The 19,948-nt window shown below is 37.5% G+C and overlaps 3 protein-coding genes across 6 annotated transcripts in view; 1 reads left to right on the forward strand and 2 right to left on the reverse strand.

The window, feature by feature from the left end:
- LOC126920489 (mitochondrial basic amino acids transporter-like) overlaps nucleotides 1-19,948 on the reverse strand; it is a 154,174-nt gene that overhangs the window by 3,028 nt on the left and 131,198 nt on the right. The gene's annotated exons all lie outside the window — the stretch shown is intronic.
- Nucleotides 211-6,453, forward strand: LOC126920488 (protein henna). Of its 2 annotated transcripts, XM_050730950.1 has the most exons (9): nucleotides 211-360; nucleotides 867-962; nucleotides 3,720-3,848; nucleotides 3,968-4,122; nucleotides 4,263-4,445; nucleotides 4,517-4,713; nucleotides 4,891-5,153; nucleotides 5,266-5,495; nucleotides 5,882-6,453. In XM_050730950.1, the coding sequence occupies exons 1-9, from the start codon at nucleotides 292-294 to the stop codon at nucleotides 6,042-6,044; spliced, it is 1,485 nt and encodes a 494-aa protein (XP_050586907.1). In that variant the 5' UTR covers nucleotides 211-291; the 3' UTR covers nucleotides 6,045-6,453. The 2 variants fall into 2 exon arrangements, with proteins under 2 accessions (XP_050586907.1, XP_050586908.1); XM_050730951.1 differs by lacking the exons at nucleotides 211-360; nucleotides 867-962 and adding an exon at nucleotides 3,028-3,188.
- On the reverse strand, nucleotides 6,251-13,413 carry LOC126920486 (circadian locomoter output cycles protein kaput). Of its 3 annotated transcripts, none has more exons than XM_050730947.1 (12): nucleotides 12,716-13,413; nucleotides 11,193-11,249; nucleotides 10,954-11,102; nucleotides 10,746-10,831; nucleotides 10,259-10,463; nucleotides 10,069-10,164; nucleotides 9,868-9,943; nucleotides 9,436-9,674; nucleotides 9,124-9,362; nucleotides 8,584-9,006; nucleotides 8,284-8,457; nucleotides 6,251-8,126 (listed from the first exon to the last, which is right to left on the reverse strand). In XM_050730947.1, exons 1-12 carry the CDS (start codon nucleotides 12,754-12,756, stop codon nucleotides 7,704-7,706), a joined length of 2,208 nt encoding a protein of 735 aa, XP_050586904.1. In that variant the 5' UTR covers nucleotides 12,757-13,413; the 3' UTR covers nucleotides 6,251-7,703. The 3 variants fall into 3 exon arrangements, with proteins under 3 accessions (XP_050586904.1, XP_050586903.1, XP_050586905.1); XM_050730946.1 differs by having other exon boundaries at nucleotides 10,746-10,837; nucleotides 12,716-13,406; XM_050730948.1 differs by having other exon boundaries at nucleotides 10,746-10,837; nucleotides 11,193-11,237; nucleotides 12,716-13,404.

Here is a 19,948-nt window from a genome sequence, read left to right on the forward strand (position 1 = left end):
TCGGGCTCGATTACATTGCCGCCATTTGATTATTATTAATCGTATTAAGAACGGACGAACGATGTTAAACGACGGTAGAAGCTCCAAGGAGAACTATTTGCTTCGGAAAATGTTTCGTTTTATTGTATTTTCTGATTTCGCTTAATAACGATATATTTGCCAGCGATCTTATTGTAAATTTTGTGCAACGTAACTGGTTAATTTTAGATTATTTTTTCGACGAAATTGTGATTCGATTCGTAAATTTTAATGAACGAGAGAATGTAACTTTCTCTGCTACATGTTGTCAGAATGATATCTACTGCGCGATATATCGCGCATTTTAAAGTCGATGGAAACGAATGGCCGAGTGTTCATCTTGTATATATTGTAACGACAAATTGCTGATCGTTACAAATCATTTTTATGTGACGAGAAAGATCGCGCTCCCAACTTATTATCTTTTTTCGTCTTTTATTCTCTTGATATTACAATAAAATTATAATAAATACTTTACTTTAACTTTAGGCTATGTTGTACGTACATTTTTGCACGATTATATTTCCTATAAATTCATAAACATCCTCGGGCTATCGATATCGTGAAAAGTAGGTTCTTTGTGAAAATCATTATATAACGAAATATAATGATATTAAATCACTCACAGACGTTACTCGAGATATTTCAACCTATTCAACCAAGACATCGTTTGATATTCACCTCTGTTATATTGGTATTTATTCGCTGCTTTATTCTCACAATCGAATATTTGATACAAACCTGTAGCGGCATCTCATTAAAACAGACCAGCTCGACGAGACACGAACCAGTCCTATCAAGACGCTCGTCTCGGGAAAATCGTGACACTATTTCAATTCTTCTTGCAGTTTCATACCGTCGATCGTGACATGTACGCGAAAGTTGTAGCAAAATCTCAACCTATGTCTCAAAACGACACGTCCAATTCTTCAATCCTTGACAAGGTAAGGGAAAATTTACGAAAAGATAACATCGAGAACAGAATGAAAATCTTAGTTTTGACATATCGTAAGGAAGTAAATGAATTAGGATATGACGCACGATAACGAAATACATAATCGTTTTATTGCGTGTATCGTCAGCTTTATTATTAAAAGATGAATTTTCTTCGGAATTTCTGCAACGTCGTTGAAACGTAAACTGAAATGAAATGGAGAAACTTTGGTAAGAAATTAATTGTCACTACATGTACATCGTGAATGATTATATCGTGATTTTAGTTCTTATCGATAGCAATTTGATAATACATTTTGACAAAGTTTTGTTAATAAGGTGAAAAATACATTTTACCTTTAAAATACGTAACAATACATTTTTTGTCTCGCTAATTTACTTTCATTTTAAATTACCTCAACGTTGGATATAATTTTCAATTATACATTTAAGAAATTCGCAACCTTCGATCACAATCGCGTAATTATTTTTTGTCGATTTATTATTTATTATTATTATTATGCGATTCGTTTATTATTATGCGATTATCACAATGCACTGGAGACCAGTTTCGCTCTAAATTGCGTTTTACGTTCACGGTCAATTCAGAAAACCCGTTTGCGCGAGCAACAAAGGAAAACGCTGATACAGTTTCCGAAGTACGATTCAAATAAATCGCAAGAAAACTTGTACGTTAATTATCACCTGTGTTTATACGCATCGCATCGTTATTACATTACTACCTGTATCGTCATTATGGTAATATTCATAATAATATTTATTTTCTTAAGAAAAGTTAAATGTTTATAAGCCTTCCGCTTTGTAATTTAAGTTTAATCCAACTTGAATCTAAACATTTGCATAAACGTGCAATTATTATGTAACTGAACTATATATCATAGGAACCTTGAAGCAGCTATTATATATGTATATCAGTGTATTGTGAATTATAATATACAAGGATGTATTTTATTTGTCATGATACTTGATCGAGAGTAACAAAATAAGTTTGTAATTTATTTTCATTTACATGACAAATTTACATACATCGTTGAACGATTTTCATTAATTATGCAATGTCGATTATAATCCTCCTACGTAAATAATGATTCACTTTGCAATACGGCGATAAAATATTTATTACATATACATATGTTAGCGAGAGAACGAGTTTGCATGTTTTTTACACAAGTTCTCTTTCAGTAAATTTTTCTTTTAACAAGTAGATAAGATACGATTATTATATAATTGTTTGAGTCTGCGTGCTGGCATGTACCATGTAAATCACCGATTTATAATCGAACATTTCCCCAAGCTCTGAGAAATTAATCATATGTGAACATCAGATTATATATAATTCTGTTAATAACGTACTCGAGTAAAAGTACAGTAATTTGTATATACAACTACTTACCTCGTACATTCTTGCTCAAATTTGATTATCGATCTTTAAACGTTTCGAAAATACACGATACGCTTTTACGGAAAACACGATGTTGACAAGGTTGAATCGTTTGTTTCAAAGTATTTTTCGCGAAACGAACTCTTCGATTTGTTCAAGAGAAATCGGAACGGCAAAAAATTACGCTATTTACTTTCACTTCTTTTTCTTCTCCTTTAACTTTATCATAAAATAACGAAAATAATTTCCTCCATCGTCTGCCAAAGTCAAACGCTTGAAAGGAAGATACGTACGTATGTTTGCTCGATCACGAAACGACCAACAGTGATGACTGTCGACGACTTTGCATCGCATTCTCTGCGAGTTTGTCGAGCAAAAAGTTTCGCCCAGTGAAATCAGCCTTGACATCTAGCAGTTCCTCGTCATGGTCGGCATGATGCAAAAATAACGAAAAATTGCACGCTTTTCACTGAAATACGTTGTATTTTTTTCATCAGCTAATTTTCCTAGAAAATTTAATCGATTATCACGAATTTCATTCTTCCTGACAATGCAACGAGTCCAAAGTCAAGGAACGAGCGATCGGGAAAATTACAAAGCCTATTTCTTTCTTGTAAAATGTCCATGATGGTTTGAGAAACCAGGAACGATAGTTACAAAAGGAGGGGGAAGGGGAAATTGTCGGTGAATGTATAAGTACCTGTGACGGATTAATGGAGCGTAGTTTCTGTAAACGTGTCTCAGGACGATAAGTCGTAACATGGTTCACGAGGAAAACACTTTGCCTCCGTTCACCTGCAAAAATCACTCTCAAGTCTTGCTAGCGATGCACGATGTAAGGATTAACACTTTTGCATAAGGATTCTTTAATTTATAAGTTTCCTTTCTTTTTCTTTCTTTCTTTTTTTTTTTTTTTGCAAAACGTTAAACAAAGAAGAGCTATCAGAGTGTCTCGCTTTTTCCGACCTTTTTAATTTCATTACACCGGTATACGATTTTTATTTTTACAGCTATGCCTCGTAGATTATTTGTACTTGGAACAATCGGATTTGCTCGATGTAACTTAGAAGATATTTTCAGTATTAAATTTGATAATTAATATGATTATAACATATCCTTTTTTCGATATATCTTTCTCCATATTACGTACCTACGATAGAATTTGGAGACAAGTTCGGTTTATAACCGGCTATTCTCACGAAATACACTTCGTCGATGAGATATCTTCATTAACATAACTGCTTCATTAACATAAATTTAGAATTGATATTTCGAAACGAGCAGATTTTTATCCAATCGCATACACATTCTGTAAAAATATTTGCGATGAGACATCTTATTGCAACGATATTATTGTTTGTAAAAGCCTACGCTGATACATGGGGGAAACTACATCAAAGAAGGTAAGGACTCGGCAAGGAGCACCTGCCTGATCTTTTCACCCAAAGAAGAGGACTCCGTCGGAGCGTTGAGCAAATATCTTAAACTTTTCGCTGTAAGTACATCAATGTCATCCATTAGCGAGAAATAAATCGAGTATTATCTAAGCGACAAAATTGAACGTAGAAGTTAGATTTAGTTTCGCAATAATTTCAACTTTGATTTCATTCGCAGGAACATAAGGTTAATCTGTCGCATATAGAATCCAGAAGCTCTCTTCGTCGAACGAATATGTACGAGTTTATGGTGGAATGCGTGCCTGGCGGAGACCTTGGAACAGTGATTGAAAAACTACGGGAACAATGCAGCTACTTCTCGATCATTTCTAGGTGAATGTTTAATAATAAAGGATTTTTGAATATCTTTTTATACATAAAATAATCTTTATGAAATAGTCTCGCGTATTTTATAGAATTCTTTCATTTTTAGACAGATGTCCTTTAATTTTGAATGTTATTTATATTTATAGAAATCACAAAGATAACATGGGAACTGTACCATGGTTTCCAAGAAGAATCAGAGATCTGGACAAGTTTGCCAATCAAATTCTCTCGTATGGAGCAGAATTGGACAGCGATCATCCTGGATTCACGGATCCTGTTTATCGACAAAGGCGCAAATACTTTGCAGATTTGGCGTTCAATTACAAATAGTGAGTCCCATTACAGGAAATTAAATATATATAATATATGTATCCGTAATACTATCCTTATATTTTCTTAGTGGTCAATCGATACCAAGGGTGGAGTATACCAAAGAAGAAATCGAAACATGGGGTGTAGTTTTCAGAAACTTAACGAAGCTTTATCCAAAGTATGCCTGCAAGGAACATAATCACGTGTTTCCCTTGTTAATCGAGAATTGTGGCTACAGAGAGGACAATATTCCGCAATTGGAGGACATATCAAACTTTTTAAAAGGTATTGGTCGTTTTATTCGATCTAATAGATAATAGTAATATCTTTTATTTCCAATTTTGACATACTGAATTTCTACGATATTCGTACAACAACATAAAATAACAGCAATGAGATTTTTTTGTCGTTATTATCAGCTCTTCGTCTTAATTTTTCCGATATTCTTAAATATCTGCATAGATTGCACCGGTTTCACTCTTCGACCTGTGGCTGGCCTTCTATCTTCGCGCGACTTCCTAGCTGGTCTGGCTTTCAGAGTATTTCACTGCACGCAGTACATTAGGCACGGTAGTAAACCATTGTACACGCCTGAACCTGATATTTGTCACGAAGTACTGGGTCACGTTCCCTTGTTCGCTGATCCGTCATTCGCACAATTTTGCCAAGTCGTTGGCTTGGCGTCTCTCGGATCTCCTGACGAATACATCGAAAAATTAGCTACGGTAATTTCGAAACGTTTCCTTTCATTCGCTATTTATTCATAGTTCTTTATCCAATTATCCATTTCGTAGGCTATGCTATAAACGAAAAGAGAACCTGTAAAATTTGTTGCAGTGCTTCTGGTTTACGGTTGAGTACGGTCTGTGCCAACAAAATGGCGAACTAAAGGCATACGGTGCTGGATTGCTGTCATCTTTCGGCGAACTCGAGTATTGTTTGAGCGACAAACCAGAATTGCGTCCTTTCGAACCAGCAAAGACAGCGTTGCAAAAGTATCCGATAACCGAGTACCAGCCTGTCTATTACGTTGCCGAGAATTTCGAGGACGCCAAACAGAAAATGATGTAAAGTTATCGGCATGCTTATCGTGTTATCGCGAGTGAAAGAAAGATTTTTATTTATCGTGAAAACTTTTCATCCTCGGAGTTGCGTAAAATTTATAGTTAGCTAACGATGCATGCGATTTAAAAGTACGCATGCAATTATATAATCGCGCAACATAACGATTCGTGTAACTTTCATCTCTATTACGCCATCGAATTACGAGGATCTATAGTTTCTTGCCTCTTACTGCGTATAATGACTTTTAACTTATGCGATCAGCCATTCTAAACAATAAATTGTTATAAATACAGTATAAGGCAGGGAAGAATCGGTAGTTGCTTTTTTTCACTCTCTTTTTATCGAATTATCGATCGAACGATTTTTCATTTCTATTTTTTGTTTGCAGTAAATTCACAGAGAGTATACCGAGGAAGTTTGGAGTGAGATACGACCCGTATACCCAGAGCATTAGCATAATCGACAGTAAACATCAAATCGAGGATCTCGTGCACAACGTGAATCAAGAAGTACAAATTTTGATGGACGCTTTAAGAAAATTGAGGCAATAGAATTTCCACATAATCTTATCGATCAACCACGTTACATATAGTAGGTATTTAACAATGCGAATCTGTTTATACGATGAAATAAAATAAAACAGGAAGAAGAGATGAAATACTTTCGGATTTAGTCCAATTCGAGGGAAATTGTTTTTCAATTTGAAATGAAAAAGAAACGATTAATGACTCGAAGACGAACGATACGACCACGATAATCTCGCTGTTTTTAGGAACCTTTATTTGCACGTTGAATATGTATATAATTCTCAAATTTTTATACCATAATTTACAATCATACGTGAGAAAAGTTATTGTCTTAACACGTAATAGCCTGCAGATACGTTTATCGGGATTCGGCTAATTCATCGGAATGTATATGAATCCTATGTTTCAATAAATATACGTATAACACGTGTAATATGTATACATACATATGTATAATCCATCTAACACGATCATGATCGTAAAATATATCGATTTCGATGCCATACACACGGGTATAATACACGTTGTTTCTCTATAGACACGTACATTTACAAGTAGCTTATTATCGTGATACATTTACAACAAAATATATTATTGTACTTTCTTTTTTTCGCCTTCATAACCATATATATATATATACAAGGTAAATTTGTGGTATTAGACGCCAGTGTTTTTCTAACAAGCGGTAGGTTTGTGAGAGAAATGGGACAAATCTATCGTTTACGAAAAAAAAGACGTTGAGAATTCGTAACAAATATACCTTGTATACATACATATGTAAATATACCCTGTTTTTTGAAAAATTCGGTTCTTTTTAGTTTCTATGTTCTATGTGGTCCGGTGAATAACAAAAATAATTCTCAAACTTTATCGTCTGAGATACACATGTATTTTGAACACAAAGCGTTCGATCAGAGCTCCAAGTAATTTTACCTGTGTTTTGTACTTTTTTAAATCAATCAAACAACTATTCTTTTGTTATGTCCGACTCAACGAGTCAGTTCACGCATACGGTTTCACCGAGTGGATAAACTTTATACAGAATTTTTACACATATGTATATACGTCGTGGGAGATACAAAGTGGCCCCTTAAACTTCAAGGAATAAATATCGACGTTTTGAAAAATTATCTCGCGTAGATCGTAAATAAATAACGAAGGAGTTTTGCAGCGAATTTTTAGTATGGTACTTTCGACGTAAATTAAACAGACAAATATACACGATATGCAAGAGAATTTTGACACTCGAGAATGCGCCACAACGATAAAAAGTACCATGGACTTGAATCCTTTACCTTTTCTTTAGCACAAAAAATCTCTTTTTCGTCGAATTTTTCTTCTTTTCAAAAAATTAATGCAAATATGATCGAGAGGATCGATCAAAGCAAACAGAAATTCTCATCATCTGCGTTACAAACACGATTTCGCTTCTTACACGGAATATATTTTGTACATACATCTCACATTTGTATAAAAATACGAAATTCTTCGTGTCTCGTTTCTGAGACGCGAACAGAATTGCATGACGCGTTTCGATTCGCGACGATCGAAGCTACGTTCCTCGATATCCATTCCATCTTGGACGAATCCCCGATCAAATTTCTTTTCAACTTCAAATATCAGTTCCTTAACCGAAGAATTTCAACGGAGATCCCCGATAGAGAATCGAAGAAAGGAATTTTTTCAATTTTGCGACGATCTCTGTTGTTGATTCGCGGATGGTTCTATCTCGTTATACAGTATATCCGCTTGATGTGGACACATTTGGAAAGGCACGAGATCCGGTGGGTTGCCATTTTGTCGCGTTGGTGCTTGCTGTTGAGACTGTTGCTGCTGATGTTGCAGCTGCTGGTGCTGCTGCTGTTGCGTTTGGATCATCGTACCTACGTTACCTTGCGCCGTAGTCGACATCGTTGGCACTGGACTGACTGTCAACGGATGAGAGAACAACTCTGTAGGCACGATTGGTACTGGAACGGTAATCGGTAAAGGAAGAACGTTTACTCCTTGAACGTTACTAGACGTCGGCAACTGAACGTTCGAATTGTTCGTGTTGCACCTATTCATCTGTTGACACGTATTCGCAGTATTGTACGGCATGCCCGTCTAAAAAAATATTTGTGATTTACAAAACGAATGATGTGAATCGTGATTTAACCCATCGATGTTGGTTTCGCGTAACATTTTATTCGCGATATTTCGATTTACTTGCACGAAAATATCTAATCGTGGAAAACATCAACGTGCTTATAAAAATACTTACGTTGAGCAACGGCGATAAAATACCGTATCTAGCTATGAACAACTGTTCCGACACTCTTCGTAACTCTTCTTGCTGATGCACTATTAATTGTTGCAGTTCTTCGTGTTTCCGTTGCAGCTCGTCTTGAATTTGATTCTGTGCTGGTGTCATCACGATATCTTGCTGATGTAACATCTACAAATACGCAGATATTTATGTACGATACGCTGTATCCTCAACAGGGTTTTAGCGACAAACTGATTTCATAAAAATACATTGGCTGCGTTTCAATTTCGAACAACCTAATGATCGTTGCTTTACCTCGTGTGTTGGCAATGTGGATATAATTGGCGCGGCAGGAGTTACGAAGCCTGTGCTAACCACAGGTTGCAAATTAACAGTCGTGTACTGCGCTTGTTCCATAAAGTTGATGCAACTTTGATCAACCTCCAACAAAGATTGTTGTTGCGGCTGTTGCTGCTGCTGCTGTTGTTGCTGCTGTTGTCTGTTATCGATTTGAGGCATTTGAGTTTTCGACGGCACAGAGCTATTCGCCGAGGCGCCTTTCGATCGTGAAACGTGCGTTATCTGCGAATGCGGCGAGCTTTGCATAGACGCCGACATCGACGAACTATCGGAGCTCTCCACGTGATGTCGTGGCCGTGTGTTCGATGCTATCGATTTCGACGTTTTCGACGATTTCGCTGGCCATTGTGTCGGAGGAACTGGACAAGACGTGGTCACCTGTGGGAAGATCGCGCACACGTTATTCTACAGAATGTCTGAAATAGTACAATCATGGAATTTAATAGCCACGACATTACGTTCAGGCACGTATAAAATTTACACGAGTAAATTCACCTGCTGTTCCACTGGCATCAGAACATCCTGACTCTGCTCCTTGTTAAAACTTTCCGACTCCTTACGCAATTCCTTAATCACATCGATGTAACTGACAACGTAATGCGTGCAGACGATAAATTCTGGCTTCGAATTCCACTGATTGTACGTGATATAAAATCTAGTTTGCAACCATATCCATTGTTGCCCCTTCGTGAGGAATCTGTAGTAACAGGAGGTTCCTTCACCCTTCTGCATCACTACCAATAAATTTCTCATAATTTCAAACTCATCGTTTTTTCGCGATATTTTCCGCCTTTATCGGATACATACGTGATTCGTGGCAAGTAACCACCTTGTCCAAGTCGTCCACGTGATAATAATCATATCCAGACGTGCCTAACACTTCGAATGGCAAATATCCGATGATAGGCGGCGCTCGATGATCCAGAAATAGGAATTTCCACTCGAGGCTATGTCGCGAAGTGAATTCCGATTTTGTGTTATCCATCACCGATAATTCGCGAATCAATTGTGGCGTCTGGAGGCGTCCTGTACCCACGAAAACTAATCTAAGAGAACACAAACGAGTTTATTGCGACGGTTCGATAGATCACATGTTTTGTACGTGCTTTCCATCCGTGCAGTTCTTTCATTCCAAATCTGTTTATAACATATTAACTAGCAACAACGATATATTTAAATCGAAAGCAACTAAACGCACATTTATGTTTACTTATGTCTTATATTATCAAATGAAATTACTTCGTATCTATTCCACTAGTATTGCTGAATTTCGTGTTCGGAAGCAAGTTATCCGCGTCCGTATCGACGTCAGAACCTGTAAGCAAATAGGTAAACGTAAATGTTTAGATATCTGTATATATATCGGAATGAAAGATAACGTTACATATATATAAAACATTATTATGTATGTATAATTAGTATGTATATATAATTACGTACGAAAATATCCGACAAATTGCACAAGCTCGTATATTGGATTTTCTTGAACGTTTATGCCTCCTCTTTTGATATGACACGAAAAAGATATTTTCTCCTCTGTAAATATGCATAACGATTTTAATACATTTACCGATGTACTATACTCGATATGGTTTTTCTTCCAAAAAATTTATTTCTTAAAAAATAGTACCCTGTTTAATGTTTCGTTGGTCTTTTGTGATTGCAGGATTCAGAAGTACGTTGTAGAGAGGAGATTGATCCTCTTGATAAGTGATATCGTAGATCGTCGTGTTCTCCAGTTCGTTCGGAAGATACCCGAGAAGAGACGTGACGCTTTCAGACACATAATAAATGCGCCCGCTTGAAGAAAATACCATTATAAAACCGTCCAGAGCCTAAGAAACGTCGTTTGTGTTTTTATTAGTAAAAACTTTAATCGGATCGTATCGATCGTGCTACTTTCAGCAACATCTTTATAAGCTTGAGCTCGTTCCGAAATCGAACGAAGATGGTATATCACAGAAGTTATTCGTTTTTTTCTCTATACGACAAATTATAACGATACAAGTTCAAGGGTTTGACGATCTCAACCTTATAACCAACAGCGACACTGTTTCAAATCGATGACTATACACACGATAGAAGAATATGTATGTTTTATTATACAATAATCGTACCTCTAATATTAGATGCGTAAACTCTTCGTTGGACAAGAACGACGGTTTCCAATCTTCTTGAATCTCGTGTACCCTCGATCTGACAGCTATTTCTACGGCATTTTCAAGCTCGAAATTAATGATATTCGCAATTAAACGTGATCATTGAAAAAAGAAGAGAGTAAGAGCGTAAGACGAGTTAAATTATTCGAATTATTAAACGATGTACCGTTGTGATTTTTTAAAAATAAAATGGTGGACTTCAGTACTGTGGATTTATCCATTTTCCTCGTATTCGAGCTGACCATGCTACCAAGTTCGTTCACGAGCATATTGAACTGATCTCTCCGTTTCTTTTCGCTCAGATTTCGTGATTTTCTAAGTAAAATTAAAAAAGAGATTCTATGGTTAGTTTGGCACCTTCGGAGGCGTTGCACGAAGCAATAACGTTTCTAATTGAACGCTTACCGTTTCGTGTCATCCTTCTCGTCAACGTCATCGTCCATCGTATCACTGAACAGGAAGCTCATGAATATATTAAGGAAAGATATTATAAATTTATGAAGCATCGGTGTTATCAACATTGCTACCATCGTAACATTAGGATTATCGTCGGTATTAATACACTCGAACGTATTTTTACGATATAAATTTCTTTCTTATCGATTAAAAGAAGAAAGGGAAATAGAAAATATTATTTGTTCCTTGGATACTATGCATTTCGTTAAATGGACATTTAAATTCGGACGCAGAATTATCCGACGGTTATGATATCGTAATTATTTGATATTGCAGATTTAGAAATAAAGTTGGAAATTAGTTAGAGTATGTAGAATATAATAATCGTAAAATTAGATTATCAGCATCAGGTTTCCAGAGGGGAAGAAGATAATTTGAAACGCATCTGCTTGTGATTTCCTCACTCGGCACAGGGATACTACACGTGCATTACAATAAAATCAATACCACCAACTGCTTATTGTGTAACAGGTTTGGCAATCGATATTGGTTAGAATAACGTTATTTCATGAGATTGCCGGACATCTAATACGTCGTCAAACGTGTATTTCGCGAAATATTATTTACTTTCACGTTAAATCGTTCGGTGGATATTTTAAAATTACTAATTCGTCTATAAATCGCCAAGAGAATTTGCAAAGCATATTATATAGCATATTATATCAACCAGGTAAATTAAATATTTAATAATTAAATATTTATTGTCAACGGCAAGACGTTAACAGAGGACAACGAAGTTACTATGAGTTTATATTGGAATGTTTTATCGCGAAGACTAAATATCGAAATTAATAGGAAACGATGTATCAAACAAAATATATATATTCTAAGGAATCGAACAGAGAAACTACAAAGTATAATTCTCTAAAAAAATTCGGGGCGATAGAAAATAATAGTCATTGATTCGAGCGTAGGAATATCGCCGCGCGAGTGCATCGATCAGAACACGTTACGCGTCCCTGGCGATCAGACGTCCGCGAGCGATCGTCGGACGACCAACGCAACGTAGTGTACAGCACCAAGCTCAACCTTATCGATTGTATAAATCGCGGCATAATCGTTGATAATCAAGTTGTAGCATCGATCTACCGGTCGCGCGCTGCACGCAGTGTTAATCGTGCCACGATAACAACGGCGAACACGACGAATCGTAAATATCGATTCGCGGTATCGATCGATGAAACGTTCAACGGAGCACAGTAGATCGTGCCAGTCCCGACCAGACGCTCGCGCCGCTCCTAACGATCAGCGAAATAAAAATCATCTGCGTGCAAATAAATGACAAACAAGATCAACAGATCGGTGACTATCAAATTTCATCGTAATAGATCGATAGGGTCGACGTGCTTTTCTATCGTTCGTTAAATTTTCCAATTTTCATTGTCGACGTTTGTCGAATTTTCAGACGGTCGATAAACGGTATCGTTGTTATTATTCGTTGAACGACGTGCCAATAGTCGCGTGTCACTTACTCGGACTGTCTGGAGGATCGCCCTCGTGAATAACTCGCCATGTAACTTGACGTATGTGCGCTGTCACGTCCGTGTATGCGTGTTGTCGCGGACACGCCGTCGATCAGTAGCCTCAGATCTCGCGATCCTCGTTCTCTCGAGGTATCCCCTGTTGACGAGTATTCGTCGACCACGTAGAATTCACAAGTTCGGGGTGCCACTTCCGCGGCAAGCGCCGACACATTTTTCGAACGACACGCGCCAACAGACGAGTCACTGGTTAGCGCGCCAGGAAAATCCGTCGATGAAGCCTCTAACGATCGCTCGAGATAGCTTACGGTGCATGCACGTATGTACGTGCGACGCTTACGTACGACTTCGCAATGGAAGGTCTCTCGTTGCACCGTCTGAAGTTGTACGCGTTCAATTCTGTGGGGCTCTAATACCGAGAACACGGCTGCGAACTCACGATGGCAGAACGCATGCTCGGATTTGAAAACAGAAATTGCAGTGACACTGCGTGCTTCATTCGCCAAATTCCACCGTTGCACGATTTTCTTCTCTAACGTTCGTAGAATCTCCCAATATTCTTTTCCGACGTTCGTTGAGTTTATAGATATGGTTTTCCAGTTTATAAATATAGCGTACCGAGATTAGCTTATGCGGCCATTACTTGGATCAATAAGAAGCTTAAACGATAAAAAACAAAAGCATAGTTTTATAGGCGAACACTATTCGATGCGACTAATCGATCGAAAGCTCGTTACAGACAGATATATTCTAGTGACGTAAAATTGTTTACCGACGCTCATCTAAGTATTCTTACGTAACGTTCTACGTTGCTGACACAATAACATTTCAAACTTTATGCATCGATATATATTTCTTGATCGAACGTTTTCATAGACAGCGATCGAAAATGTCTTTTGCTTATATCGATATTTCCGATACCCCTCTCCCTCCCATGCCATCGCGCTACCTCAACGATAAACTGAAAATTTACTTTAAATTACGATATAAATTTATTTACGATAACCATAAAACGATAGTCGCAACGGCAAACTTATTATTCCCCAATGTAGATAAATTTCCGCTTTGTTTCGAAATTTCCTTTGTGATATTTAAACAGCGTAACAAAGGCTGCACCGTGTCTACCATCTATCATCGTATCTCCTTTCTCCAGCGTTTGTCTCGCGATAGTGCGTGCAACGGAGTATCGAATGGACCAGGGACGTTGACAAGTGTGTTAGATTGCGGCTAACTTCAAGCAAATTACCCGCCAACGTGATAATGGACGCTAAGCGTTTTCCCATTGTGCGCAGACGCGTCTCGTCAATGCATTACCGCCTAGCGATGGAATCAAGTTTGACATGTTTTTACCAATCCAAGTCAGTTTCACTTCGTAGGATTCGATCATCATGCGTAGGAGACGATTCGATTTCATTTTCTGTATTCGTAAGATTTGAAAATTTATTTCTAACAAGGTCGTATCTTACTAAAAATAGTACTTGAATCTGTCGTATTAATATATATTATGGAAGATAAGGTACTCGTAAAAATTCGAGACTACCTCGAGTTGACATTCAATATATACATCTATATCCGTGATTCTTATACGCAATTCGAAACTGTCCAGGATAAGTAAGAACCTATTTCAAAATATTCTTTTCTCCAAGTATTCGTAAGGTATTTGGAAATTTACGATCGTATTCGAATCTATTTGTCATATGCTCCATTCCATCGCTACCGTCGCCATGAAAACTCGCATACCAGATGAGCGGCATCGGTAGCGGCGCGGATCGCTTCTTGTCCGCCAGTAAAATCATGCCTGATTGGTCAAACCGTGTTGCGCTATTTCGAACGTCGTGCCAATCATATGCAGTGACGTATGCAGTTCATAAAGTAACATGTTAGAACTTGTCGAGAAACGCGATTAACGCGTCTATCTCATCAACGATACCAAGCGAGTTACATTCTCTTGGATGGAACTATAAATTCTGCGGAACTTAAATGGGATACCGAACGAAGGAGATTCTTTTTATAAAATAGCGCTACGTCATTTTTTAATGCGACGTACGTATTATTTGTGTATTATGGACGTTGTGTATGGAACGTTTCTATTAAGTGGAAAATTAATGATGTTTTATATTTCATCGAAAATTGTCAAGATCTTGATCGATATAATTCAATTTGCGAATAAGATACCGAAGAGTAGATAATGTCATTCGTAGCACGGCGCTCTTAAGTAGAATAATCTGGTGCAGACATATATGGTCGTCTATTATCTACTGTTCATTTCCTTAAAAAAGCAGATTACAATATTGCAACTTTAGACCTATATATATAGGGAAAAATGAAGAAAAAAACCTCGTGTAAATTTTACATAATGTTTATTATTTATAGTGTACTCAGAAATGTTGGGCCTCAACCAGTGGGCCTCCTCTTTTTTTTTCTTTTTTCACTTTTTTTTTCTTTTGACATATTTGATCAGTAAACATCACAATGTTATCTTTTTCCTCTAGTCCGTACAGTTTTTCCTCTCTCTCTCTCTCTCTCTTTTTTTGTAATTTCTTTTTCTCTCCATTAAAACCAACGCGCAACCTGCTCGTATCCGTTTTGCCTCTTCATGAATTTCTTAACACCGAGACTTCGCGTCTTCATCGATTTCGGTAACTTTGCACGCGGATGTTTCATTTTCTTTTTCTCCCCTTCCTATTTCTTATTCTCGTTGATTGAAAGATTAAAAAATTAATCATCGAAACGTATTAAGAAATCTCAGCTCTCTCTTCGTTCTTCGTTTCCTTTCTTTCAGTTTCGTCGTCTCTCATTCATTTTCGAAATAATACGATTCACACGTAATAAACGAACACGAAATCTTGCGTACAAACCCGTCACGAGCAGATTGTGCCTCGCAGAAAATAAATAATCATTCAGCTTCTTACGGTGTTTGGTTTCTCATCCACAAGATCAACATGCCAGCATATCCGTTACAACAAAACATCGAAATATAACAACTGTGTAGAAAAACGCAAAACGGAAAAAGGAAAAAGATAAGAAAAAAATAAAAATAAATGATCTGCTACGCTGTATCGATAATTTATAGATCGCAAGAAATGTATTGTTCAACGTGATGAAGTTTTCAATTATACTTTCTCTCATTCTTCCTCTTTCTCTCTTCCTTTCTCTCTAATTTCTCTCTCTCTCTCCCTCTCTCTCCCTTTCTCACTCTCTCTCTCTCTCTCTCTCTCTCTCTCTCTCTCGCTCTCTTGCTCTTTTGCTCTCTGGTTCGTTCGTTCGATCGTGTGTCTGCTCAATGACCAATAATAATATAATATATATATGTATATATAATATGTATATCCGAGGCATAAATGTATTCGGTTAAAACACAACTTAGCATTAGTAATGTTCGCGTATTACAAAAGTTGTCGCCGAATACGAAACGGTCGATTCGACAATTAGAAAAAACGCATCGTTTGTCCTTTAATATTTTTTTATGTTCTTTCTATCGCTTTCTCTCTCTCTCTCACTTTTTAAAAATTCTTTTTATTTTGTTTTCCTTGTTTTATCCTCTTTCGTAATTTTTTCCTGTTTTTTTTTTTTATATTTTCTTTCGTTCTGTCGTCTCGCTTCCATCTCGGGCCGATATTCGAGGAGCTTCTAAAAGTGTGTTTTTGAGTGGGCACTAAAAGTAGGAGAGAGAAGGACATAGGGAACGATCCAGGATGCTTTCTCATTCTTTACTTTTTCTCTCTCTCTCTCTCTTTCTCTCTCTTTCTCTCTCACTCTCTCTCTCTCTCTCTCTCTCTCTCTCTCTCTCTCTCTCTCTCTCTTCCGAAACGGGCGGTAAGGTTGTAGAAGAATTGGGATTGGGGAAGTGACTTTCCTTTTCTCTTTTTCTTTTTTATTATAGTTATAGTAACCAACCACCCCCACTGTACACGCTTCTGCACGACTCTTCGTCCTCTCGTGGACATTGAAAAATTAGGATACGCACGTGTCAAAGTCGAAAAATGAAATTCTAGGGACGGTGGCTATTCTTGTCCGTCGATCGATTACCATCGTATCGACGTTAATATCGTAATATTGCCATCCTTGTCACGCCTTCGTTTCATTCTTCGATTCGATCAATTGGAAATTCTGCCGCAATTCGGTCGTCGAACGTTCGCGAATTATTTGCAACAACAAGACTTTCCTTTTTTTCTCGTCACTCTCTCTCTCTCTCTCTTGCTCGCTCCGCGCGCTCTTTCTCTCTCTCTCTCTCTCTCTCACTCTCTGTTTCTCTCTCTGTCTGTCTTTTCTCCGTCCGACGAGCACTTTCTTTTCCTTTTTCCTCTCTGTCTACTCTATTAACGACGTTCAAGGTCCCAGTGCCACACGAAAAGCATACGAGGATCTATCTTAGAAAAGTTGAACGTCGTCGAAATGATTCGTACGAAACACCGTTCACCACGCGATTACCTTTGTGTCTTTTTGTTACTAATTTTATAATTTGTCAGTTCATTCGTTACGACGCGTTCGATCACGAAGCTTTGTCTATTTTATACGCCGAAGACAGCTTTACGTTTCACTTCCTTATTTCTCTTCGTTCGTTTCTTAAATTTTTGTACGAAAGTACGGTACCATTCCTGAACACAACGAGATCGTGACGCGATCTGACCGTTCAACGACCGATGTACGGCCGCGCGCTAAGAAAATGCCGCGAAGCGATAGTGGCGCGTGGGTACGTGATCGTTCTTTTTTTTTTTATCCTTTTTTTTTATTTTTAAAGATCTCGTTTATATAAGGAATCGTCGGGGGGACTGAATATTCGAAAAACCTTGGTAAAAATATGTTGCGTGCCGTGACCCTGCGCCACTCGCCTCGCCGACGTTTCTGGCCCATCTTAATTAATTGTTTTTTCTTTTTTTAAAGTTCTTTTTCTTGTTTCGTTAATCATCTTTTGTTTCTTTTAAACTCCAAACACTTCGTTCAGCCGTTGGCGTTATACGAAATGATCAGTTACAATATCATATTATATATAATATATATAATATATAATATAATACATATATCATATTCTACATTACATTACTATGTTCGAAAAATAATATTACAATATATAGTGTGTGTTGTTATGTGTATTATCATATTATTATTATTTTTTTTGCTGTTTTGTTACTCTTCTTATTCCTCCTCTCCTCCATGATAGTAACGCCTCGATTTTTTCTTACCTATCGCTTTTTTAAAATTTCTCTCTCTTTCTCTCTCTCTCTCTCTCGCTCTTTCTCTCTCTCTCTCTCTCTCGCTCGCTCGCTCGCTCGCTCGCTCGTTCGCTCTCGCGCTTTTCGTTTTCTCTCTCTTGTCTCTTTCTTTCTCCTATTATTACGCGCGGTAGTATCTAAAATTTACAATTAGTTTATAAACCGACGACGATGCTGCTGAGAGGGCAAACAAGAGAAAATTTCGTTTAGCGACAAAGAGGACACAGCTGGATGTCTGTGTTTCCGGTCAGCGTATCTGCTGCGTGTGTGTATACGATAGTAAAAAATTATTATATTTTCGTGATTCAGTTTAGATACGATTACAAACGGCGGTTTTTTTTTTCGTTTGGTAAGTTCATTTCGCGTGACTCAACGAATCACAAGCGGAACCAGACGAGAACGATCGACTCGACTCGACAATTCCGTCAATGTCGATCATCGAACGATTCGTTCTGACCGTTCGTTATCACGGAATGCCCTAGAAGATTTATTCTTCAGCAGTGGAACGTTATTCGTTGCTTCTCTCAGCAGTACGACGGGTCACGTAACTAAATCCATTTAGTGTGTTTTGTGTGGATGTAAAACCGCTAGGCGCTTCTCTCTTCTCGTTCTCTTCGTTCTTTTTTTTCTTTTTTTAATTTGAATAACAATCACTTTTTTAAATTTGTTTTACTAAATATATCACAAACTGCCGGTGGTTAGTGCAGCGCCCGAGTTCGTGCTAAAATCGTTTATCATTCATGCCGCTCGTATCTTTTTGTCTCGTAGATGGAATTCAATCGTTCTCGATGAAAAAAAAAAAAAAAAAAAAGAAAAGAAAGAAAAGGGAATTCTTCGACTTGGGCAAACTATTTTTTACGTAATTTTGCCTCGAAGCGTCCTGACAAATCGTTTGACACGAACTCTGAAGCTACCACCGGAAAAATATAACATTAAGGGATTACATGTTAATAGTTACATCACTGTCGGAAGACGCTTAGTTCCGAAGGGTTCTCGATGGACAATCGCGAACTTTGGAAGCGTTCAACGAAAACTCTTCGGTCTCGTCTCCAACGTACGGTTAGTTTAAGTTGTCGAACTAGTAAATTTTTTTTATTTTCCGTTTATTATGCTGCCACAGAAGATTCTCTTTTTTTTCCTTTTTATTCGTTTACTCGTAAACTGTAAATATCTTTATAAATTCATTACCTTAAAAGTATATATTTATAATTATATTATATTACCTAATAATCTTCGTTTCGTTTTGTTTTTCATTTTTTCTTCCTTTCGTAACGATAGAATTATATCGCGGATGCCCAATAGATCGATACGCAATTTTGACGTTTACGATATTTCTTTTCTTCCCTTTCTGTTCCGTTTCTATCTGTCTATCTTTATTCCGAGAAACTTGTTGTTTCGTTCTTTCACTCGCTTCAATTTTCGTTTTTGTTTCGTTCTATTTTTTAGAAAACTTGTAGTCAAGGGGGGCAACCGTGTTTCTTAATTACGTCTGAAGGATATGGCAGGGTCGGGGGAGGGGGAGGGTGGAGGGATTAAGGACAGAGGAAATCAAGCAAATTTTTTCCAAGTATTACAACGAGATACAGTAACATCGAATTAATTCTGCTCTTCTCGAGGCTATATAGGCGTTTTATCATAGTTTCGCCATAGAGACAGCGAAAATCAAGTACACTAACGTTCAATCGGCCGACACTGGGATTAATATCCAGAGAAAACAATTGTTCGAACGAAAGTGCTTTCTCGCGATACCAGTCGAGCACCCAGATTGCATCGTTGTCGAGTTAAAAACGTTCTAACGTCTTCTCGCTCTCTTCCTTCTTAATCGGAAATTATACTGTCCGAAAGGACGCCTTCGAATCGAATTCGAAACAAAGCAAATCGTTGTAGACGAACAAAAGCAAGACTGCGGTGAAATTTCGTCGGAGGAACTTTACCAGCTAGGAACCTATATATCGAGATTACGCTGCGATCGTTCGCGTAGTTATTTTTAAAGAGAATAATGTATCACCTT

Source organism: Bombus affinis, chromosome 9, assembly GCF_024516045.1.
Source record: "Bombus affinis isolate iyBomAffi1 chromosome 9, iyBomAffi1.2, whole genome shotgun sequence".
NCBI classification, from domain to species: Eukaryota; Metazoa; Arthropoda; class Insecta; order Hymenoptera; family Apidae; genus Bombus; species Bombus affinis.

Coding starts and splice junctions, on each gene's coding strand:
- LOC126920488 (XM_050730950.1), top strand. CDS start 292: ATGATATCTACTGCGCGATATATCGCGCATTTTAAAGTCGATGGAAAC. Junction 963..3,719: donor ATTCTTCAATCCTTGACAAG/GTAAGGGAAAAT, acceptor TGTTTGTAAAAG/CCTACGCTGATACATGGGGG. Junction 4,123..4,262: donor TACTTCTCGATCATTTCTAG/GTGAATGTTTAA, acceptor TTATATTTATAG/AAATCACAAAGATAACATGG.
- LOC126920486 (XM_050730946.1), bottom strand. CDS start 12,756: ATGGCGAGTTATTCACGAGGGCGATCCTCCAGACAGTCCGA. Junction 10,464..10,745: donor TTACGCATCTAATATTAGAG/GTACGATTATTG, acceptor GACGTTTCTTAG/GCTCTGGACGGTTTTATAAT. Junction 8,127..8,283: donor TTTTATCGCCGTTGCTCAAC/GTAAGTATTTTT, acceptor ATATTTTTTTAG/ACGGGCATGCCGTACAATAC.